We start from the raw sequence: 24570 nt of genomic DNA on the forward strand, positions 1-24570 counted from the left end.
TGCTTTCTCAGAGCTTAGTCACAGACTTGTAAAATCTTATCAATTTAATTCTCCTCAGTTCCAACAGTGACAATGCTAAAAGAGATCGCCAGAGAAGCACCTCCTGCAAGACCATCAGAAGAGCTGGTGGATGGCCAAGTGCAGCCCAGCTTGCCCCCTGAGGCTGCTCAGGAGGGAGACCTTCATCTCCTGTGGGAAGCCCTGGCCAAGAAACGCCGGATGAGCCGGGAGCCCACCTTGGATTCCATCAGCGAGGTGCCTGAAGAGGACGAGAAGCTTCAGAAGTTGAGGAAGGAGGAAGCAGAGATGTCTCACTATTACTCAGAGGAGTACTCCACATGTGATGAGCTGGCTAGGACAGGAGAAGCAGATTTCTCTTTCACAAGCTCAGATGATGAGTCTAGAGCTGGGACTCCTTCACTGGTGAACTACCTCAAGAAAGCTGGGAAGACAAGTGTCAGTGTTACTAGCAAGGTTCAGTCCATCTCCACAGGCAAATTATGGAAACAGTGGGAGAAATCCAGTGTAGAGACTGTTGTGTCGGCCTCAGCTGCTCAGCCAGTGGAACCAGAAATGCCAGATTTAGATGATCCTTCTATGAACAAGGCCGCCGTGAAGATCCAGGCTGCTTTCAAAGGCTACAAAGTCAGGAAAGAGATCAAGCAACAAGAGTGCCCAGTGTTTACTGAGACCTTCAAAGACTTCTCTGGTGAGCCTGGAAGCACTCTCCATCTTGAATGTGTGGCCCACAGCAAAACTGACATGAAAGTCCGTTGGCTGAAAGACGGGGAAGAGCTTTCAGATGGTCGCTATTATCACATAGACAATTACAGTGACGGAACCTGCTCTTTGATTATCACTGGCCTGGACAGGAAAGATGCTGGTAAATACACCTGTGAGGCATCCAATAAATTTGGCAAGGTTTCACACAGTGCTAAGGTGGTCATTGGCACTCAGGAACCTCAAGTTCTTCGTAAGGAGAAGCAGGTCAAACCAAGCACTGACAGTGAGACAGAGAGCTCATCTGGGAGTGAACTGGATGATGCTTTCCGAAAAGCAGGAAGGAGACTTCATAGACTCTTCAGGGCCAAGATCTCAACAGAGATATCTGATGTGGAGGAAGAGCTCTTTGTCAGTGCAGATGAAGGAGACATAGAGGTGGTCGACCATCAGACATATCGTGAGGATGACCAGTACATCTACATCAAGTTTGAAATCTTGTCTGAGGCGAAAACTGCTGCCACTCGATTCAGAGAGATGTTTGGTGCTCTGGGAATTCCCGTGGAGATTGACATTTTGGAACAAGGCCCTAAAAAAATTGAATTGCGTATTGGGAAAGCAACACCACCCACCCATGGGAAGTTTCCACCACCGCTAGTGAGACCTCCACCACCTTTGCTGACTTCTGATACAGGTAGGTGAAGCAAACTTGCTTATTCTTTGGAAAAGACAGCTGAAGCAGGTCAAAATGTTATATTTTTAGTCATGAGTAACATCCAAAAAGGCTTTGTTTTTCATTTGGTGCAGATATTTTCCTGGAAACTTTGCACTTTTTGAAAAACTGATGCATTTTTTTAATTCTTCATTTTGAGGGAGAGGAAGGAAGTTAGTGATGAAGGAGGGAGTTGCAAAGTATCGACTTCCCTACAAAGCTGCTTTTCACAACGGAAAAGTCCCTTACTACAATAACATGGTCATAAATGCTATGATTATTATGCTTAAATAAATGAAATAGTTTTCAGAACAGTCCTGAGGGAGAACAGATGTATCAACAAGGAGAAGAACAGAGGCAATATATAGTTTGCAGCTGTTGTACTGCAATGCTTATGGTATTAAGGAATATTTTCATAGTGCTTGTCAGGGTGTTTCTTCTTGATCGTTTTCATAGTCTCCAATTAAAACCAATCTACATAGTCTGCAATTAAAAAACCTAGAAACCAGAATTCTTCAGGCACTGGGCAGCAGTGCTATTAACAGACATCTTTTAACACAACCAGGTTTTTCTTTTCTTCTCTCCTAACTACCCTGACTTTAGCTCCCATGTTCCTGACTGAACTCCAAAACCAAGAGGTGCAAGATGGATACCCAGTCAGCTTTGACTGCATCGTCGTTGGCAAACCACTCCCCACGGTTCGCTGGTTCAAGGATGGGAAAGCTATTGAAGAAAATGATCATTACATGATCAATGAGGACCAGGAAGGGTGCCATCAGCTGATCATCACAGCTGTAGTCCCCACTGACATGGGTGTTTACCGTTGCCTTGCTGAAAACAACATGGGAGTTGCTTCAACCAAGGCAGAGCTTCGAGTTGACTGTAAGTCTCAAAATCACTGTAGAAAAAAGCAAGGGAAGGGATCCTGCTGAGAGGTGGATTATTTTTTTTCCAAGAAAAATCCCATTTATATTAAAAGAAAATGTATGAATTGCCCATAAAATGTTTCACTTGCAAAGCTCTTGGGTTCAGTTGGGTTTTGCCAACACCGAGGCAAGGCTCAGAGAAAAGATTTTTGGGTAAACAGAGGTGTTTTTCGTAATCCAGGGGCCTGTGAGACCCTGCTGCAGTGGCAACATGAAATCGAACTGCCAGTCACTCAAATTAGTAGAGAAACTATATAGTAAGAAAAATAGTTTCAAAGCTCAGAGTATAAAAGACGCTTCCTTTTTCCATTTAACAGTGACCAGCACTGACTATGAGACAGCAGCAGATGCAACAGAGACATCGTCTTACTACAGTGCCAAAGAATATATTTCAAGGTAAAATATCGACCTCCAGCTCCTTATAACTTCTGACTTGATAAGATCAATATGTATATTTACATCAAGCCTGTTTTTTTCTATATCTGGCAGGGCCAGTTTAATGTCATAAAGAAACAGCCAGACCAGCTGAGATGCAATAACTGCAACAGCTGGACATTTATCACGTCTGAACGTGCTCTGGCTGCCTTTAGGGCAGCCTGGATATTTCCTCATGGTATCGCTCCAGTATTTTTCATGTTATATAGTGATGAATCAGGGAGAGGAGCAATAGGGTGAGGGCTAATGGTTTTAAACTGAAAGAGGGGAGATTTAGATTAGATCTCAGGAAGAAATTCTTTGCTGTGAGGGTGGTGAGACACCGAAACAGGTTGCCCAGAGAAGTTGTGGATGTCCCATCCCTGGAGGGGTTCAAGGCCAGGTTGGATGGGGCTTGGAGCAACCTGGTCTAGTGGGAGGTGTCCCTGCCCAGGGCAGGGGGTTGGAACTAGATGATCTTTAAGGTCCCTTCCAACCTAAAGCACTCTACAATTCTATGATTCAAAAGCCGACAGACTGAATTAAACCTAAAATAGGTGATTCCAGTTCCTAACTCTTTTCTGGCTTGCTGACTTTCTTCTTTCTGATTCTAATTGCTGCTTAGCCGAGAACAGGAAGAATCTACCAATGAGGAAGAGCAATTGCCCCAGATCTTCGATGAGCTTCATGATATTCATGTGGCACCTGGAGCATCGCTGGCTAAATTTCACCTGAAGGTGAAAGGTGAGAGGAGTCCACAGCCTGGTCAGTTTTTCCAGGTTGAAATGCTGGACATGGTTTTTCCATGTGCTCTTCTGCAGCTGTGACCCCTGTCTCTGCATCTTGCACCACGTTTGCACAAACCAGCCAGAAGAACGTGTATGTGCTAATAAACAATGACTTTTTGCAGCAATAATCAGGCAGGTTAAGTGTCTCATTCTGTGTCAGTGTCTACAGGCATAATTACAGGCATATGCTTCTGAAAACTGAATCCTGTAATTCTCTAAGAACATTAGTTATGGAGGAGCAATAAGGAATAGAAAAAAAGATAGTGAGAGTATCCTTTATTCTCATTAATAAGTTAAAAAGTCTTGGGCTTGCCTTACTTTATAAGGAGGTTGTGATACAACCTGAAAACTGCAAAAACATCCTCCTGGTGTTGACTGTCTGTCTGTCTGTTGACTGACTGCAGGGAGAGGTAGGGATTCTTCTGTTTTCTCCAATTGCTGCCTATAAAAATGGTGAGAACTGCTTTGGTTCCAACTTTTCTCCTTGTCTATATTGCAAATCAGACTTAAGTGTTACCTTTCCAACCTGGAAGGCATTTGCTTGTGCAGCCAATACAGAGAGTGCCAGGAACTAAAGAGACAGGACAGAACTTTACCAAATAAATAGAATTTAATGAATTTGCAGCCATTCCTAATTGAGTAAAACCTTGAAACAGCAGCCCTGGGCAGAGCTGAGGACTCCTTGGCTGCTCAGAAGGATCTGCCTGGTTGGAGATGCTCCCGAGTCTCTGTTATCAATGAATTGTGTTCTCCGTGTCTGTAACTGCTCCTTGCAGGGTACCCACAGCCTCGTCTCTATTGGTTCAAAAATGGACAGCCATTAAAGCCCTCGGACCGTATCCTGAAGACTGATAAACAGGAATTCCACTCGCTGGAAATTCGTGACGTCACTAAGGCAGATGCTGGCCAGTACTCAATATTTGTCATCAACTCTGCTGGTTCTGCATTTTCGTCAGCCAGGCTGGTAGTCAAAGGTAGGTATTGGATTGTTTTTGGCACCTGATTTTTCTCTGTCTAGTGGCTCTTTCTATTTTCCATAGTTATTTTTGTTGAGAAAACCTCTCAAGATAAGTCAAAGGAGGTGAGAAGTCTGTAGATAAAAGATGATGTGCTTTAACGTTGTTTTATCTGTCAATTTACTGTGTCCCATGAGAAATGAGACATGTCACTTCTCTAGGGTCTGACTGTTGTCTCATAAATGTATATTTTATTCCTGCCCAACCTCATTAATTGTAATACTTAATTTTATTAAAACTGAGGGTCTCTTATAAATGATACTAACATTTCTGTGTACTGTCTCCTGCAAGGGGTAATCCCCTGGAGTCACTTTTTTTTTTTCTTTAACTCATGGACAGAAAGTTATTTGTATTTGTCACTTTGTTATTTTTCCTTGTTTTACAGATCCTTATGAGAAAGAAGAGCCATCAGAAGCAGGTGAGAGAAGCCGTAGCAGGTGATAACAGAAACCCTAGGAATTTTTCAGTAAACTGACCCAGAAGATGTCACCATGTTTCACCCATAATGTCTTTTTCAGATTCCCGTGAGCAGCTGATACCGCCAAGGTTCCTGGAAAGATTTACTAACAAAAAGGTGAAAAAAGGTGCCAGCATCACATTATCTGTAAAAGTGGAAGGTAAGTGGATAGATACGTTGCCTCTCTGCATAACACTTGCCTTCCATAACTTCATGGCACATTCTAGACCCTCTCTGACCCGTCATTGTAAACTCATTGCCTGTACCTGAAGCCTGGGGCTCTATTCCCAGCTTTGTAAGAGAGTTTATGTGTTCTACAGAAAGTATCTTACTCATCTTCACCTCCATTTTCCTGTATGTAAAAACAGGGATAATATTTATTAGTCTTATGAAGATGTGTTGATTAACAGGTTTGGTTTCGCAAAAAGGTTTAATGTGCTTATGAGTGTGCTGTAGAAAGGTTTATGTTCCTTTATTTTATATTCCTTTATTTTATGCCTGTTATTGTTGGAAACCTATCAGGAAATAGATCAAAATAGCATTTACTGCTATCTTTTGCTAATAGCATGGTTCATATTGTAAGGAAGGAACACCGTTAGGAAAATAGAAGCTCATTGCATTTGTTTTCCTTTAGGACATCCACCACCAACTATTACTTGGATGAAAGAAGTGTCTCGGGAGGACATCCTGTGGATCAAACCAGACACGCCTGGATATAAACTTGCCAGTTCGAATATGCATCACAGTTTAATTCTCTTGGATGTTAAAAAGAAGTACAGTGGAGCTTATACATGCATCGCTACCAACCAGGCTGGGCAGTCCATCTGCACCGCCAACCTGGAAGTTGCAGACGGTAAATCTTTCTTACAGTACAAACACATTCTCTGTGTTCCCTTTCATACAGTGCCTAAAAGAAAAACAAGTGTGAATGATAAGGATATTAATCAAATCACAACTGAAAAAAAAATATTTTTCCCTAGATTAGCTGCGAATTTGCTTGACTTGCAGATGTTTACATTCTTTACTTCTGTAATGTTTGGATTAACAGAAGCACCTTTTCTGTATAAACAGAAGATAAGTCTAAGAAACAACCAAATTAAGCACAAAGGAAGAAGAGAGGAATGTAAATTAACTAGAGAAAGTCACCACATAAAAAAGTCTTTTGAGTGCTTCGCTCTGCCAAGGTATTTTGCGTGACAGAATTTCCTTAAGGCAGCCAGAGTTATTTGATTCCCCTTTGGCTGAGCTTTCCAGAGCCTCTCCTGGCATAAATCCTTCAGTGGGAGGTATAACAAGCTAAATACAGGCTGGGAGTAGGGGAAGCATGAGAAGGACTTCATATTTTTGTTATCCTTCCTTGCATCCCTCATTTTTACTATACCAAGAGCTACAGAAGCATAGGTTAGGTGTAGAGAAATGGGGCAACCATACATCTGTGTGAACAGGGAAGGAGGTAAACTGTTTGCATCATTTTAGTGGGAGTATGTATCTCAGGTCAGATTGAGTATTCCAGTGTTCCTAGTAATCTATGTGTAGAAAATGTGCCTACATTAAATACATAAAAAGACCACTCTCTGCCTTCTGTCCTCTAATGATACACCCTAATCTTGCAGTGAAAGAGGCTGAAGTGCTGACCCAAGAGCGCGTGATGGTGTCAGAAGCCATCATGACCACGCTGGGGTAAGTGGTTGGCCACCCGTGCTGAAAGGGAGCAGTGCAGGTACCACCCTGCAGAAGTTCCCCTGAGTTGCTTTTAGGAAGTGTCCACTTTAATGTGTTATACTCACATCTCAGCATTAGAGTTAAAATAGTTGGAGGTTCTAGGATGGAAAGCGCTATGAATATTCTAGTAACAATGTCAGACATTTATGCTCGATTATCAGGGAGGACAAGAACAAGGACAAAAAGTAAAATAAAAAATTGCGTAGGTCATATAAAATTCTTGCTACTTTTCATCTCCTAAGCAGAATGCCAAAAAAATTCACAGGGTCAATGTCTGACTGCTACTTGCCAACTTTGAAATGCACTGATGCTTCACAGAAAAAGAAGTAGATGAGAAGGTTCTGCTCACAAACTTCCTGTTTACAAACGCACCTGAAGAATAACCTCCTCAATTTGCCATTTTTGGCTTGTGCCATAGGCAGATACAGTCTGAAAAGTGGTATCCACATGAACACACCTTAGCTTCTAGAATATGTCCAGCCTAAAAGGCTTGACCAGTCTTTTTCTGGAGTATGAAAGGGAAAAAAGCTACAGTGTGAATTTAGCTATTCCACTGCAACCTCTACCAAGGATGTTAGGCATACTCAATCACAGAATCACAGAATGATATGGGGTTGGAAGGGACCTCTGGAGATCATCTAGTCCAACCCCCTTCCAGAGCAGGTCCACCTAGAGCAGGTTGCACAGGAACGTGCCCAGGCGGGATCAGTGTTATATGGTTTATCACATAGTAAGTGGATTGAGCTTCCTCCAGCTTCCTATGTGCTAACAGAGAATTAGGGCGGATCAGCTTCTGCAATGAGAATTTATAACCCACCTCCAAAAAGGACAGGAATAGCAGAGATGTTGACTGCGGGATATGGGTGTTTTGAAAGAGCTGTAGTCTTGGGAAACAACACAAATACTCCTCATCAGATGCAAGTAAATGCTGGTAGTTCTTCATGTCCATGAAGCCATCTTCACTCAGTCTTGACAGTATAGTCTCCTGCCCCTTTTCTGCTGGCATTTGGTGCTGGTAAAATCTGTCAATGTGGCAAGGGTCTCTTTAGACCTCAAAGCCACTGCAATACCAGTAGTCAGCTTGCTTCTCCAACACACGGGAATCCTGGTGTGGTGGGAGTAGGTCTCTTGGCAGGACCATGGCATCTACATATTCTGCAGCCTTTGGTTTCCTGATGAAACCACTGGACATTTTTATAGAATCATAGAATGTTTTGGCGACCTTGAAGATAGTCTCATTCTAATCCCCACGGCAGGTCCCACAGGCAGGGACACCTCCCACTAGACCAGGTTCCTCAAAGCCCCATCCAACCTGCTCATGAACAGCTCCAGGGATGGGACATCCACAGCTTCTCCTTGTTACATATTTTATTTTAACATTTAACTCTGCTTTACTCTTTCTTTTTCAGAGCTATGCATCCCTCTGAAACAAGAGAAGGTAAGAGGAGCTATTCTCTCTCTCTCTTATTCCTGCCCTTCACATCTACAGCTGAGATTTGTTGACACATTTCATGATTACCACCTACTTTTGTCCCGTTTTCTTGAAAATGTCTGAAATATTGGAGGACTGATCTCTGTTCAAGGGTGAATTATTTGGATTAAATGTGAGCAAGCATGGTTTTAAACTTAGGGGAAGTGAAGAAAATCAGACCTTCTTTCCACAGAAGCTTTTGTTACTCAAAAAAGATGACTTTGCAATGACATTACCTGCTTAATAAAAAATTCTCTCTTTTCTAGGAGACCTTGAAGCTGGTAGAGAAGGTGTACCCAAAAGCCCTGTTTCCTTAGCTGATGTTGGCTCAGAAGAGTTCTTCCAGAAACTCACCTCCCGTATCTCAGAAATGGTATCTGCAAAAATAAGTCAGGGTAAGCAACCTAGGAAATGAAAATTAATCAGTGTAGAACAATATGTGGTCTTTTTTTTGAGGTATCATCTGGACTTTAAATATCAGTGGGCTTTATGAAGCAGTTTTTGAGGCAATCATGCTACATAAGCATATGATTACTTGAAAATGCTTAGCACTAAGAATTTTTAGTAAGAGTCTATCCCAACTGCATGTCTGAGTCTACAGTTCTGAACTAGAAAAAAAGCTATTCCAGTAACCTGTGATGCCTGATGTCCGTTTTATGTGTACAGTGTTTATTTAAATAAATAGGAGTAACTGTAAGCTTTAGAGTGGAGGGCAATTGTAAAAATGGAAGTGTATTTTGAACGTTATAGATATTTTGAATTCCTCAGATATTCATCACTCCTGAGTCTAAAAAAAATTCTGTTCTGAAGACTTCCCACATCTTCAAGTTTTAGCTCACAATGGGACTTTAAAATCAACTCAAGGCTGAAAACGGTGTGCACAGCTGCACAGTAATCCAACAATTTGTTGTATCGAATGAAAAATCTTGTTCTGTGTATCATATAATGATAATCTTGTAGTAAAATTTTATCTTGAAACAAAAATAGAGCCATTACCTCTCCTACAAATATTCTTGCAGTGCAGTAGGCATGCAACCTCATGTATTAAAACGTCCCAATAATTTATTTAATCCTAAATATCAATAGGAGGTCACACTAAATACAACAAATCCTTTTCCTAGGGAATATTTGTTTTTATGAAATTGAAAATTATTACAGGTACAGTTCGTGTTCAGATCTTTATTTCACACTTTTCTGTTGCTCTGCTTTTTAGCTACACTTCGAGTGCCAGGGGCAGAAAGTGATGATGAATCAAAAACTCCCTCTGCATCTCCTCGCCATGGACGATCCAGACCTTCATCCATTGCTCAAGAGTCCTCCTCTGAGTCTGAAGATGGTGATTCTAGAGGAGAGGTAGGATTTCTATATGGACAAGTTTGACACAAGGGGAAAACTTTGCATGGAATGACCAGTCCCTTTAGGGATGTGCTTCACTTTAGCAGGTAAATTTAGTAGTTAAATATTGGGTCTGTGATACAGAGCATAAAGTATCAAATTCTGATGCTCACTGTGTGGTTCTTGAACAAGTTGTTCAAGTCAACATGGTCAAAACATATCCACAATTTGGCACCTTTTGCTTTCATGACTGAACTTAAGAAAGACAGAGTTGGATTTTCTGTGGCCTTGGACAGAGTAGGTCAGAAGAATTTTGCTGAGAAGTTCTTCATGAGAAAAATTAGAATTTTGTGAAAATTAGAAAATTTTTTGGTGTTCATTTCAAATGCTTCTTGTAAAAAAAAAAAACAAAACAAAAAAACCAAACAACCAAAACCATAAAACACCAATACAAAAAGGCCTTAAAACTTTGGAAAAATGTTAACTTAATCTGACACTTTCAGGACCACTGTTTGTTTTGCTTTGGGACAAAAATCTACTACTTCATGGTGTAAATCCAAACATCTCCTATTTTGAAAATATGGCCTGAGCCTCCTAGGGGCATAATCTTCCACTGGCAAAAAGCAGTGACTCTCTTTACCAGACAAGAGCTGGAGAATAAAACATTAAACACAGATTAGCACTTAGGTCCTGGTGGTATTTTTGCATTCTATTTTCAGAGCACAAAATAACTGTCGTTTCATTCCTGCAGATCTTTGATGTCTACATGGTCACAGCTGACTACGTGCCTGCTGCTCCTGACAAGGAGACCATCACATTGAAGGAAGGCCAATATGTGGAAGTCCTTGATTCAGCCCATCCTCTGAAATGGCTGGTCAGGACTAAACCCACCAAATCCAGCCCTTCTCGACAGGGCTGGGTGTCTCCAGCTTATCTGGACAAGAAACTGAAGGTGACTGATCAGGCTGTGGTTTTTTTTTCATGTAAAATTACTTGTTCCTGATGAAATTTAGAGCTGTTCCTTTTTCAGGGAGTGACAGATGAGGAGGTTGTTGATGGGGTCTGTAACATGGTTGGACTTTTCTTGTTTTGATCAGACAATATTTCTGTAAGCCTGCAGGGGTACCTGGGTTTGAAAGACCTAATCACCCTCCAGAAAAAAAACAAAAACACCTTCACACTGGCTTAGCAATTGTTGAAAGTGACTGTGAACACAGGATATTCTACAGAGTGCATTGAAAAAAGTACTGTTAATTTAAAAGAATAATGTTTCTTTTTTCTTGTATTTTAGTTGTCACCAGAGTGGGGAACAACAGAAGCTCCCGAGTTCCCTGGAGAGTTTGTTTCTGAAGACGAATATAAAAGGAAGCTGAGGTGAGCTCGTGTCATTTGGTATTTGTGCCTTTGAGTTTTCCTGCCTTTTGAACTCACATGAATGTTGGCATCTAGGTCCCTCCTGTCAGAGTCACTGTCTTTGTTCTGCTGACTCCTGCCACCTCCCCTTTCCCAGAATCAAGTGAACCCTCGATTTTCTCAGACTTGTGGATTTTGGGATGTTTAGTTGGGTTTTGTCATTGATTTCAGCCTAGGAAAATTTCCATTTCTAGGAAAATCTAAATCATATTGGATGACTTAAAAGGAGATGTTCACATAATGTAATTCCAGAAGCTCTCTGATCTCACAAAATCCTAAACTACAGTACTGATCTACTTTGGGGTGCCCTATATGGTGATGTCTAAAGAGGGCATGAAAGCGCTCAGCCTTGTGTTACTCCTTTGTGTGTCCAATAATTTATTTAATCCTAAATACCAATAGGAGGTCACACTAAATCCAACAAATCCTTTTCCTAGGGAATATTTGTTTTTATGAAATTGAAAATTATTACAGGTACAGTTCGTGTTCAGATCTTTATTTCACACTTTTCTGTTGCTCTCGAAATCGAAAATTATTACAGGTACGGTTCGTGTTCAGATTGGAGATCTTTATTTCACACTTTTCTGTTGCTCTGCTTTTTAGCTACACTTCGAGTGCCAGGGGCAGAAAGTGATGATGAATCAAAAACTCCCTCTGCATCTCCTCGCCATGGACGATCCAGACCTTCATCCATTGCTCAAGAGTCCTCCTCTGAGTCTGAAGACGGTGATTCTAGAGGAGAGGTAGGATATCTATATGGACAAGTTTGACACAAGGGGAAAACTTTGCATGGAATGACCAGTCCCTTTAGGGATGTGCTTCACTTTAGCAGGTAAATTTAGTAGTTAAATATTGGGTCTGTGATACAGAGCATAAAGTATCAAATTCTGATGCTCACTGTGTGGTTCTTGAACAAGTTGTTCAAGTCAACATGGTCAAAACATATCCACAATTTGGCACCTTTTGCTTTCATGACTGAACTTAAGAAAGACAGAGTTGGATTTTCTGTGGCCTTGGACAGAGTAGGTCAGAAGAATTTTGCTGAGAAGTTCTTCATGAGAAAAATTAGAATTTTGTGAAAATTAGAAAATTTTTTGGTGTTCATTTCAAATGCTTCTTGTAAAAAAAAAAAACAAAACAAAAAAACCAAACAACCAAAACCATAAAACACCAATACAAAAAGGCCTTAAAACTTTGGAAAAATGTTAACTTAATCTGACACTTTCAGGACCACTGTTTGTTTTGCTTTGGGACAAAAATCTACTACTTCATGGTGTAAATCCAAACATCTCCTATTTTGAAAATATGGCCTGAGCCTCCTAGGGGCATAATCTTCCACTGGCAAAAAGCAGTGACTCTCTTTACCAGACAAGAGCTGGAGAATAAAACATTAAACACAGATTAGCACTTAGGTCCTGGTGGTATTTTTGCATTCTATTTTCAGAGCACAAAATAACTGTCGTTTCATTCCTGCAGATCTTTGATGTCTACATGGTCACAGCTGACTACGTGCCTGCTGCTCCTGACAAGGAGACCATCACATTAAAGGAAGGCCAATATGTGGAAGTCCTTGATTCAGCCCATCCTCTGAAATGGCTGGTCAGGACTAAACCCACCAAATCCAGCCCTTCTCGACAGGGCTGGGTGTCTCCAGCTTATCTGGACAAGAAACTGAAGGTGACTGATCAGGCTGTGGTTTTTTTTTCATGTAAAATTACTTGTTCCTGATGAAATTTAGAGCTGTTCCTTTTTCAGGGAGTGACAGATGAGGAGGTTGTTGATGGGGTCTGTAACATGGTTGGACTTTTCTTGTTTTGATCAGACAATATTTCTGTAAGCCTGCAGGGGTACCTGGGTTTGAAAGACCTAATCACCCTCCAGAAAAAAAACAAAAACACCTTCACACTGGCTTAGCAATTGTTGAAAGTGACTGTGAACACAGGATATTCTACAGAGTGCATTGAAAAAAGTACTGTTAACTTAAAAGAATAATGTTTCTTTTTTCTTGTATTTTAGTTGTCACCAGAGTGGGGAACAACAGAAGCTCCCGAGTTCCCTGGAGAGTTTGTTTCTGAAGACGAATATAAAAGGAAGCTGAGGTGAGCTCGTGTCATTTGGTATTTGTGCCTTTGAGTTTCCCTGCCTTTTGAACTCACATGAATGTTGGCATCTAGGTCCCTCCTGTCAGAGTCACTGTCTTTGTTCTGCTGACTCCTGCCACCTCCCCTTTCCCAGAATCAAGTGAACCCTCGATTTTCTCAGACTTGTGGATTTTGGGATGTTTAGTTGGGTTTTGTCATTGATTTCAGCCTAGGAAAATTTCCATTTCTAGGAAAATCTAAATCATATTGGATGACTTAAAAGGAGATGTTCACATAATGTAATTCCAGAAGCTCTCTGATCTCACAAAATCCTAAACTACAGTACTGATCTACTTTGGGGTGCCCTATATGGTGATGTCTAAAGAGGGCATGAAAGCGCTCAGCCTTGTGTTACTCCTTTGTAGTGCAACATGCTACTGCGTGTGATCTCATGGAGATATTTGCTTTCTTGATTGCATAAAGTGGAATTGAAGTTGCTACTGTCAACTTCACACAGATCTTTTTGTGGCTCATGCTGTCTTTTGTCTGCCCTGACAGTAGATGTCTATAGGTGTCACTCCATGAGCAGGGTGTCCAAGTTCCTCTTATGGCCAGAAGGGATCTAGTCAACACCCTCTAGGGACTCTGCTCCTCTGATCATATATATCTCTACTTTAGAGCCTAGAAATCTCTCAGCGTGTCAAGGATAATTGTAATGATTTTTCTGTGATTTCTTTTTGCCCATTCGTCTTCCCTTCAGCATTCTTATCCAAGAACTGTTGATCTCAGAAGAGGATTACATTCAAGACCTACAGTTCCTCCAGACTCATCACCTTAGGTTCACTGAGACCTGTCCCAATGTCCCAGGAGCTGTCGCCAGCCAGAAATCCACCATCTTCAGAAATATTGATGACATTGCTCGCTTCCATTCCAGGTGGGAACTCCCATGTGACTTCATTTGAGACCAAATTGTGGCTTGCATACCTGGTGTCAGCACCACAGTAATTACTGTTACTGTGAAGGACGTGGAACATTGGCAGTGCTGAGGTGCAAGGGAATTGATGGTCCTTTTGGAATATTCCATTTTGGAATATGATGATGGCATAGTCATCAGAGCACAGTGTTGGGATTTCCATCAGACCTTCAAGGCTTCACATGTCTAACTTATTTCTTACCCTTTTAAGCAAATTTAATTGAGAAACAGTAAATTATTATTAAAAGGCAGCACGGTCTTACAGACACTTCAGTGATGTCTTCATAGAGACACGCATTCATCTAAAACTGATGCCAATGTCCATGCTTTTGAAACATGTCCAGCTGTAGCAGGCTGCCCAGGTACAACACCGTGGCATGATGCCTCTGCCTACTCCATGAAAAGTTTTTCTGGGTCTCTGCAGTTCACAGAGTGACTTCCTAGCTCCAGGCTGAAATACTTGTGTCCTCAAACCAGGACAATTTGGTAGGGAGAGGAGGTGGTGTACAATGTCTCACGTGCTTTAGGGGCTTCCTTTTATACCTTGATACCCTTCCTTGCGGGGCATTTCATACATTCAGGCCAAAAGGGACAGCATCATGCTGGATGAAGAGGCATTGAGAAGTTTAATGCTAATTTTAATGTTAATTTGGCAACATCCCTCATTTCCCCCACTCATTCCCTTTAACCTGAAATCGCCTGATTTAAAAGTCTGGCTGCTGGGGCTGTGTTCTAACCTCATTCCATCACCTCCTCCTCAGATGTCCTTTTTTTCCTCTGTCTCCACAGTGTCTTCCTGCGAGGCTTGCAGCTGTGTGACACTGACGACGACGTGGCCATGTGCTTTATCAAGCATGAAGTGGAGTTTAATAAGTACATCCAGTACCTGGTGGGGAGGGTACAGGCTGAATCGATCGTCGTCAGCAAAGCTGTCCAGGATTTCTACAAGGTAAAACAGCAGCCCAAGTACCTGCTGAACGTGCATCCTAGAACCCACTGCAACAAGAAATACAGTTATTAATCACAAATGTGATCCTGAAAACGATTATTAAAAACTTTTTTGGGAAATCATTGCTAAATATAATAATTTTGTATTCACTCTCTAGCTCTTCCTGGTCAGTACAATCAATATGGGAAGGTATTTACATATGCTTATGCATTTATGAATATTATAAAGATTATACGGACAAGAATGTGGCTGTGATTATGTCATTGTAATTAAGGGATGTTTTTAGGGCCACCACATCATCAGACCAAGTGAACTCACAGAAAATATTAGTATACATAGGGAAATCCTCTTTCTCTTCTCCATCTGCTCAGGATTGAAGTTCACTCGTGAAAAAAACACACACAACATTCCAGATCCATGGTCTGCTCAGGATTGAAGTTCGCTCATGAAAAAAAACACACACAACATTCCAGATCCATGAGCAGATGCGTGTTCGTGGATCCCTTGAGCAGCAGCACGGCTCCTCTGTCCATCTGATACCCCTGCCCAGAACCTGAGCACTTTTACCTTCTCCATGAGCCTCCTACTCCTACTCTAGTCCAGCCTGATGCTCGCTAGAAAAATAATGCTCATATTCATGCTCACCCCACATTCACAGCTCAGTGGAAAGGGTAGCCATCCAGCTCAGTGGCTGATGTCCTCACACATGGACTCCTCTTGACAAATTTAACATTTCAGACACCTTCCAGTCTAAAATAATAACTAGCTGGAAAGGATGGAGAGAGTTCTAGACGTCCAATACATGGGATGTAAATTCTGGTAGAGCTATCCAGTTTGGGCTGAGATAAGCCTATGAACCAGCATCATGTAAGCATCCTCCAGGGAGTGATCCTTTTTATTGTTCTTTCTAACAACCCTTCCTCATTCTTCTATGTATTTTTTCAGAGATACACAGATGAAATTTTAGTGAATGAAGATCCTTCACAGCCACTTATCCCACCACTGCAGCACTACCTGGAAAAACCCATAAACCGGATCCAGCAGTATCAGACTATAATCAAGGTGAAGTGCTTTTGTTATACACTTATACCTTATAGGTTTATGTTCTGCTTTGTGCAGCTTATGTAGAAAAAAGACTTTATTTTTATTTCACATTACTTGGCTTCATTCTGATGCAACCCAGATTGAAAGCTGCTTGAGTAATGCAGATGGTAATCATCACTGGTGATGTTGCTCTCTAAATAGTTTCGTAAATATGTATCCAGCTAGAGATTCACAGTCTCCAACCCCATAAAGTTCAGCAAGCTCTATCTGAGTGATTTTTAAATATATGTATACACATATATAAAAAAATGTATGGTTATATACATAGATATATGAATACATATATGTATACATCCACGACAAGTATGAAGTTGCTTCACACTCAGCAACAGGTATGTTATAAAAATAAGCAGTTTCCAATGTGTAAGATACTTTGGGTTTTTTTCGTTTTCAATTGCTGCAACGTATCTGGTACTTGCTTCAATTTTGTCTTTATTTAATATCAACTGATGTAAGGAAAAGCCAGACTGGCTACTCATTAAACCTGCAGAATAGGTAGGAAGGAAGAGACTTTAGTAGCCAAATAGCACATGGTGAAAGAACAGGATAAAAGTTGCTCAAATGACAGAGCTGGAACAGGTACTGGGAAACTCTATGGACTCAAGGAAATGTGTTGGTTTTGTTTTTGTTTTTTTTTTCTTTTTTTGACTGCCCAGTAACATTTGCTTCATTCATCTACAGGAATTAATCCGAAACAAAGCAAGAAATAGCCAGAACTGCACTCTGCTGGAGCAGGCTTATGCCATCGTGTCCGCGCTTACCCGAAGAGCAGAAAACAACCTCCACGTCTCACTCATTGAGAATTATCCGGGGACCTTGGAAAGCCTTGGAGAACCCATCCGACAGGTAACTGGAATTTCTCTCTGTTGTGTTGGACAAACCATTTACTCTGCCTGTTTTTATCCCATGTCTTGTGTGGGAATCATTGTGTAGTGCTGAGTGGAGCTGTAAGGCTAAATTACAATGATAGTGAGACATTGGTGGGGATTCATCTACCCACATTTAGACATCCAAAAAAGAGTCCAATCACACACCAAGCGTGCTTACTTCTCCCTAATGATGCCAGGGGGAACCCGTGTCACCCACGGGTTGTACACGTCTGAAAGTATGTGAAATGAATGCCCTGCTGTGGTGAAGAAGACCAAGTGAGCATATAAAGTGTCTGCATAACACACAAAATACAATTTTCCATTAGCATTTCCATTTCCAAGGGTGTGCCTACCTGCCAAGAGGTCTGTATTTTTCCGGCAGCAAAGAATACCATTTAAAGGACAATGTAATGACAATCACTGTGTGCGCCGCCAGTCTGATGCATCACCTTTAGCATTAGAAACAACCTGCTGTGCTGTAATAGAGCAGAAGACACACGTACTAGTAAAGATTTGTTATCTGTTCACTGAAAAATGATGGTGAGACATCATTATAGTAATTATTCCACAATTATCACTATGTGCTCTTTCTTCTGTTTCTTATCAGGGCCACTTCATTGTGTGGGAAGGAGCGCCGGGAGCTAGAATGGCATGGAAAGGACACAAAAGACATGTGTTCCTCTTCAAAAATTATATTGTGATCTGCAAACCAAAGCGAGACACAAGGACGGACACCTACAGTTACATCTTCAAGAACATCATGAAGGTCTGATCATTATATCCTCACCAAGAGCATTCTTCTGTCATTGAGAACTTCATGCTTATACCCAGCTTCTGCTCATCTAAATGAGACATTTCATTTATCCATTTGAGTTATTTCTTTGTGTCTGAAAGTTTTTCTAGTAGAATATAGCATTTGTAGATTTTTGGTTTGGCCAGTCTGTAGTGTTGGTACTAAATTGGGGGAAATGCCTCCAGGAGAGGTTATGTCCTCTCCTGACACTAATTCCTGTTTAAAAATGAAAAATTCAGAGGATTTGACCAGCTCTTCCTCAGACATTCAGGGCTCAGTTTAAAACTGCAAGAAATTGCAGAAAGAGTTTTCCCAAGGCAGTAGATGTTCAATTCCAGTAAAAACCAAACAAACAAAAACCTCATAGAGTTTCTGACCAAGCCAAGGCCTTCTGAAAGTCCTAATCTCTCTCCTTTTTCTTATTTTATTATCCAAGGAAGGGAAAAGGATGCTCTGTTCAGTGAGCTCCTGCTCTGTAATTTTTTTTCACATAGTCCTTAATTGTGCTGTTCCTGGGCTGCACACATGCATTGACTTTCTTGTCCTTCTGTCACGCAGCTGAACAATATAGATGTGAATGACCTTGTGGAAGGGGATGACCGGGCGTTTGAGATCTGGCACGAACGAGAAGACTTGGTCCGCAAGTACCTCTTTCAAGCGCGTACAGTGAATATCAAGAACTCCTGGGTGAAGGAGATCTGTGGCATACAGCAGCGGATCAGCGAGCCTGTCTGGAGTGAGTATGGCCCTAGTTAGAACCATTGAATTATGTAGTTTGGAAGGGAACTTTCAGGTCATCAAGTCCAACCGTCAGCCGAACACTGACAAAGCCACCACTAAACCATGTCCCTCAGCACCATGTCTACCCATCTTTTAAATACCTTCAGGGCTGGTGATTGCACCACTTCTCTGGGCAACCTGTTCCAATGTTTGATAACCCTTTTGGTGGAGAAATTTTTCTTATATCCAATCTAAACCTCCCCTGGTGCCCAGACACCCCAAACTTCCTAGTTCAGCAACAAATCCCATTCTTTTTTTTGTGGCCCATTTTTATAGCCAACAGCAGACATTTGACAGGCTGGATTTAGTCTCAGAGAAGCAAGGAGAGCATGTCACCTGGGGAGTCATTAGCTGCTGAAATTTCCTGTTCTTCTTTCCATTCTGAACCTCTCAGATTTGCAAAAATTATACCTATTTTTATCCTACTTTGCAGCAGCCACCCTACAGACAGAGCTCCCCTCCTCCAGACTAACGTGCTTATTCTGATGTTTCAGTACCTCCAGACTTTGAGGAAGAGCTGGCGGACTGTACAGCTGAGCTGGGAGAGACGGTCAAGCTGGCCTGCAAAGTCACGGGAGCTCCCAAGCCATCTGTCAGCTGGTACAAAGGTACGAGCAGCGAGTCAGGATGTGCATCCTGAAAATTTGTTCTCTATCTTCATTACTTTGTGCTAATTAGGGGGTAATCTAAAAGCTGACCACCCAGAGATGTCCAAGTCTAGTCTTACAGATAGTTGCTAAACAACCCAAGTAATGTAGATGTTACTGTGAGCTCAAATACCCTGCTTTTTCAGGTTTGCCTATTAGTCCTTATGAACCCACATCGGACAACTTTTAGGAAATTAACAACTTGTTTGAAGTAGCTCAGATGTTTCCATGTCATAGCACAGGTCACTGTGTGGGCATACTCTTTGCCCCCAACATTACTGTACTGCAGAAGAAACAGCTTTTCTATTAGTTCACATCTTGTGAAGATCTGTTCTGCATGTTTACAGTCACTTTGGATGGGTTCCTTTGGCTGAAAAATCAGAGCTATAACTGCACAGCACATACTCTGGTAGAATTTAACTTTTAAATGAGGATTGATGATATATGAGGTCCCTCAACAGTGTTTGCCCAGAGTGTGTTTTGTAGACAGCTGGACAAAGATGAAGAGCTCCTTCCTCCACTACCAACACCAGCTGCAAGAAAGCAAATACAGCTCTCAGTCCTCTTGAAAAGCTGGATGAAATTCCCAAGGAGAAGACATAATTGATACTAGGCTATTTTTTAAAAAAATTCCCTTTGTTTTTAAGATGGAAAGCCCGTGGAGGTGGATCCTCATCACATCATAATAGAAGACCCCGATGGTTCCTGCACATTGATCTTGGACAACCTAACAGGGTTTGACTCGGGACAGTACATGTGCTTTGCTTCCAGCCCTGCTGGAAATGCCAGTACCTTGGGAAAGATCCTTGTTCAAGGTAAAGTTCTGCACAGATGTGTTGTTTTAAAAGGGTCTGCCATGTAGTACCTTAAACAGGAATATTAAGACATTCCAAAAGTTCTGGATAACACCTACTGGATAATACCTTAAAAAATTATTTGATGTACAGGTGTAGTCAATTTTTCTTATGTCAAAAAATTTGATATTTAGTGTCTTGTGTGCAGACATCATTAGAATTATCTGCTCAGGGACACATCCTTTGTATCTGGTCATCTTTCTAGCTACATTTATCCTTGTTTTGCAGTGCCACCACGGTTTGTGAACAAGGTTAGAAATGCTTATTTTGTTGAGGGTGAAGATGCTCAGTTTACGTGTACTATCGAAGGAGCACCTAGGCCTCAAATCAGGTCAGTTCTTCAAGTTACACTGGAACAAATCCTGTTTTCCCATTTTCGCATGGTCAGAAAAGTCTCCTGCCCTTTCCTTCAAGGTTATGACCCTTCCTTCTCTATGTCTTCCACCTTAAACCCATCTCAGTGCTGGCTCTTCCTGATCCCAACATTCCTGACATTTTCAGCAGTTTATTCTAGCTGGCATCTGAAAAGAAATACCTGCAGATAATACCTGCTGTAGGATTGTATCAGATCTAATGCCCTGCCAATATTTTATCATTTCTTTATCCTCCCTGCCTTACACTTGAATTTATTTTATCAGTAACCAGTCTGGGATATTCAGATAAAAGGCTCAGCAGAGCTTTGTACAATTAGAAGCCCTTTCCTTTGCATTGACTGATGAGATTTCTTGAGAAGCATCTGACAAACCTGTGCAGCTCAGTACCCATGTGTGATCTACCCACCTGTAGACCTATCTTCCAGGATCCAAACTTTTGTGTAATGATTAGCTCTTGAGTTTTTTGCCCACTGCTTTGACAGATGGATCGTTGAGCTGGGGATTTCTTGATACTGCATAATTTTTTGTGGCTTATACTCAGTGTTTTCCATATGCAGGTGGTACAAAGATGGCGTGATGTTGAAGGACACAAGTAAATATCAGACTTTCACTGAACCACGGAGTGGCATAATAGTCCTGGTGGTCAAGAACCCTTCCAATGAAGATATGGGACACTACGAATGTGAGGTAAGATCACAGAGATGTAAAGATCTGTTGTCTGATGTGACATAGATAGAAGAATTCATTTTACCAGGAAAGATCATTGCATGAGATTAGTGGCTGAGTAATTGTTGCTGCCTGTTATATCAAAAAGTCTACACAAGTCAGATGCTCCTGGATGAGATCTGGATTGTGAGCATCCAAAACTTCAGATTATTCTGACCTGAGAGTTTAATTTTGCACACAGTGATGGAGTGAGCTTTCCTGGAGCTTAGATCCAGACTCTAGAGGGACCTCGTACAAAGTTTAAGACCATTCTGATGTAACTTTTGTTTATGGACTGCCTTTAAATTGGAACAGATTCATGTCACCACAGAGAAACCATCAAAAGCCAAAAGAAAGGAATAGAATATAAATAGAAGTGGAAAACAGTGAAATTCCTGTTTATTTAGCAAGTATGCATGGAACTCAATGGTCTAAAAGGCCCCTTCCAAGCTAAATGATTCTAAATATATAATAAAGTAAAATGAATGTGCTATAAAATATTTTCTAAAAATTAGTCATAATCCATGCATTCATTGTAATGAAGCACTAACAACCTCTCAAGACTCAGCAATAAAGACAGTTGACCTTGATTTAGGAAATGGGCATGGGTCAGGCTGACCCATGGTAAGCAACGCAGCTCCCAGCAACTTCATGGTTATTCCACAGAAATGTTTAGGAAGTTTGATATGATTTAAAGACTCCTACTAGAATTTTTGCAAAATCACATTGTCTTGCATTTACCATTACTTAAGATAAAAAGTTCCACTATTCTCTTGGCTGAGTAAGACTCAGTGGATTAATGGATGCTAAACAAAATACCCTCTTTAATTACCAATTAAATGGCAATGGCAGGAATCTGTACCTGTTGGTAGAGACAGAGCTACCTCAGGACCAAGTCACAGGCTGGAGAGCAAATTGCAAATAACTCTGAAGTTAGTTGATGTGCTGTAACTTGTCTGGGGGAGTCATTTATGGTAAAGGATTGTCACGCGCTCCCCTGAGCAGCAATGTGTTCATACAAACTCTAGCTTGGGTTTGGGGTCACATCTTCACCCACTTCTGTTGCCATGTAATTGCAATGAATTTCTAATGTAATACAGGAAGGTTTTATTACACAAAAATGTCCTGCGTTTCATTCGGTGCTGCATGATTCTCTCTAGCTGGTGAACAGATTAGGGTCTGCAAAAAGTGGAGCAGAACTTTACCATCACAGTGCTGCAGCCCTGACGCAGGAGAGGAGAGGAGACCAAGCCATTACCATAGAAGGTATGACCTTTAGCAACTCCGTAAGTATCTTAGTTTATTTACTCTAAAGCCATCTGACTGAGGTTCAAACATATTTGCCATCTTATCCATGTTGGTTGTTGGTGTACACGTATCTGTATGTCTATCGAGATGTGCATGGGTATACTGCAGCTCAGCTCTATACCCATCACCATCCGTTGATTTCCAAACCTGGCAAATCAACTGCATCATATAATGCTCATGAATGCATTATATGAAAAAGGAGGAGCAAATGAAGGGTATGTCACACCACCATTAGTGCAAGAAAAATGTTTTTATTCCTGTTGGAATACTCGAAAACGTGTGTCAGTCTGGCAGATCATGAGTTATGTATTGCTGAAAAAAACCACCCCAGGGGCCAGTCCATAAAGGTGCAGGCACATTGGGATTCTTGCTGAAATACCACTGAAGACCACCTGGAGTGACTGAGAAAGCAGAACTGACAGCTTTACACCCTGAGCAATATTAGTTCACCCATTTTCTAGGGCTGTTCAGGTATCACACAGTGACAGAGTCTATTCCTTTGGTTTCTGTGTGTTTCACCTCAATTGGTCGGTTAATATGGACCAAGTCACCTTCTTATCGAAGGGATTTCCACAAGCAGCGTGTTAGACAGGCTTGCTGTAAACTCATCATAACTGAGCGTAAATCAGTGACTGCATCTGCATAAGGAACATTTCCTGGCACAGGAGACTGGTTCTTTGTACATCTTAGTGGTGTCCTTGGCTGGCTGAGCATGGGCCAGAGCTGCCTTTCTTAAACACCTCCCAGCAGTGGTTCAGGAGATAATAGAGCCAAGGGACCATCTATAACAGATAAGAGATGACTTACTCTTCTGGAGGCCAAGAGAGAGAACTAGAATAGGCACAGACCATTCCATGCCAGTGAAACTCAGTGTCAGAGAGCTATCCCAGGTGTGGTCAGTGGAGACAAGACTAACAAAAACCAGAGGTTTACCAAGAGCTGTAGGACTTTCTTTCGTCATCTTCAGTGTTTTCTCATTGTCTTGTGATAATACCAGGGGTTCAGCTGGGCTTTTGACAGTTTATTTTCAACATCCACTGAAAGCCATCAAATACAAAGACATTCTTACTCAAGAAGCTGCTGGTTGTCAAACAACTGGAGTCTGGAAAAAGTATTCAGTGAAAATGGCCCTCCACTCATATTTTTTTAATCATTTTCCATAGGCCTCTGCTGTTGGCACTTTCTGAGACACGATTCTGGTCTGGATGGACCTTTGGGCCAGCCCTCTGTAGACACTAATTTTGTATTATTACATTAAGAGGATTCAGACACATCAGGCTGTGGAGATCAGAATCCTAGTCTCTGTACTTGCTTGTCTTGGTGTCATGCTCTCTTTCCTTGTAGTCCTTTCCCAGAGGACCATGAAATCATTCAAAATCATTACAGGGAGAATGGTGTTAGCAGTATAGAAATTGAATTGTTTCAGCAGGATAAACCTTGAAGCACTTGAATGCTTTTTCCTTGCTATGTCCTAAAGAGAGAAAAATAAGCTGGATATAGAGGAACACAAATAAATCACTGTTAGGGTGGCATATCTTGATGAAGTTCCCTTGTATCAAGGAAAAAGATGTTATAAAAACTAACAAGGGCTGTAAAACAGAGGTAGGAGCATTGCTCAGCTCTTGGGGTTGCAAATATACACGTTCAGCCCCAAATTACTCATGTGCTGTTATTCCCAGTCATAAATGAAAAATTTCATGAGCTTGGTTGAAGAAATATAATTGGATTTTGCCCGGAAGCTTCAGAAATGTTATGAAATAGTTTTTGATCTGTGATGTGCAATTGCTTGAACGTGGTAATAGGGAAGGGAATAGATCCCTGAGTCATCTCCAGGGAGAATCAGAGGGAGAGCTGCTTCAGGCCAGTGGAGCAAAGAGCAGGCTCATCCATGGAGCAAGAGGATTGTTCTGAGCAGAATCGCATGAGGGATGCATTTGGTAATAATGCACTTGACCGAGGAGGGAATTCGTTGCTTTCTTGAGAATCAATATCCAGCCTTGATCTACCTATGGGAAAATCAGGTTCATCTGGCAAGGAACTGGAGGACGGATGGATCTCATGAAGGCTTCCTCTTTCCATCCTCACAATCCTTTCTATTTGTGCAAATGGGATGATTTGTAACTTCACCAAGAGGACAACATTTCTGCTGTGTGGTACTA

General features: G+C 41.4%; 1 protein-coding gene across 1 annotated transcript in view; it reads left to right on the forward strand.

Annotated features, from left to right (window-relative positions):
• The window catches only part of OBSCN (obscurin, cytoskeletal calmodulin and titin-interacting RhoGEF), a 201805-nt gene that overhangs the window by 164364 nt on the left and 12871 nt on the right, over nucleotides 1–24570 (forward strand). The window contains exons 75-99 of the mRNA XM_014944927.1: nucleotides 59–1414; nucleotides 2036–2314; nucleotides 2676–2754; nucleotides 3398–3516; nucleotides 4337–4534; nucleotides 4962–4994; nucleotides 5095–5193; nucleotides 5668–5886; nucleotides 6647–6713; nucleotides 8165–8193; nucleotides 8493–8621; nucleotides 9440–9579; nucleotides 10313–10513; nucleotides 10853–10935; nucleotides 13816–13989; nucleotides 14818–14977; nucleotides 15923–16039; nucleotides 16763–16927; nucleotides 17558–17716; nucleotides 18302–18479; nucleotides 19018–19131; nucleotides 19818–19985; nucleotides 20253–20355; nucleotides 20956–21085; nucleotides 22264–22369. Of these exons, the coding sequence (XP_014800413.1) occupies nucleotides 59–1414; nucleotides 2036–2314; nucleotides 2676–2754; nucleotides 3398–3516; nucleotides 4337–4534; nucleotides 4962–4994; nucleotides 5095–5193; nucleotides 5668–5886; nucleotides 6647–6713; nucleotides 8165–8193; nucleotides 8493–8621; nucleotides 9440–9579; nucleotides 10313–10513; nucleotides 10853–10935; nucleotides 13816–13989; nucleotides 14818–14977; nucleotides 15923–16039; nucleotides 16763–16927; nucleotides 17558–17716; nucleotides 18302–18479; nucleotides 19018–19131; nucleotides 19818–19985; nucleotides 20253–20355; nucleotides 20956–21085; nucleotides 22264–22369 (4605 nt within the window). The remainder of the gene's footprint in view (nucleotides 1–58; nucleotides 1415–2035; nucleotides 2315–2675; nucleotides 2755–3397; nucleotides 3517–4336; nucleotides 4535–4961; nucleotides 4995–5094; nucleotides 5194–5667; nucleotides 5887–6646; nucleotides 6714–8164; nucleotides 8194–8492; nucleotides 8622–9439; nucleotides 9580–10312; nucleotides 10514–10852; nucleotides 10936–13815; nucleotides 13990–14817; nucleotides 14978–15922; nucleotides 16040–16762; nucleotides 16928–17557; nucleotides 17717–18301; nucleotides 18480–19017; nucleotides 19132–19817; nucleotides 19986–20252; nucleotides 20356–20955; nucleotides 21086–22263; nucleotides 22370–24570) is intronic.

The sequence above is a fragment of the Calidris pugnax genome, unplaced genomic scaffold, assembly GCF_001431845.1.
Source record: "Calidris pugnax isolate Ruff unplaced genomic scaffold, ASM143184v1 scaffold54, whole genome shotgun sequence".
Lineage (NCBI taxonomy): Eukaryota > Metazoa > Chordata > Aves > Charadriiformes > Scolopacidae > Calidris > Calidris pugnax.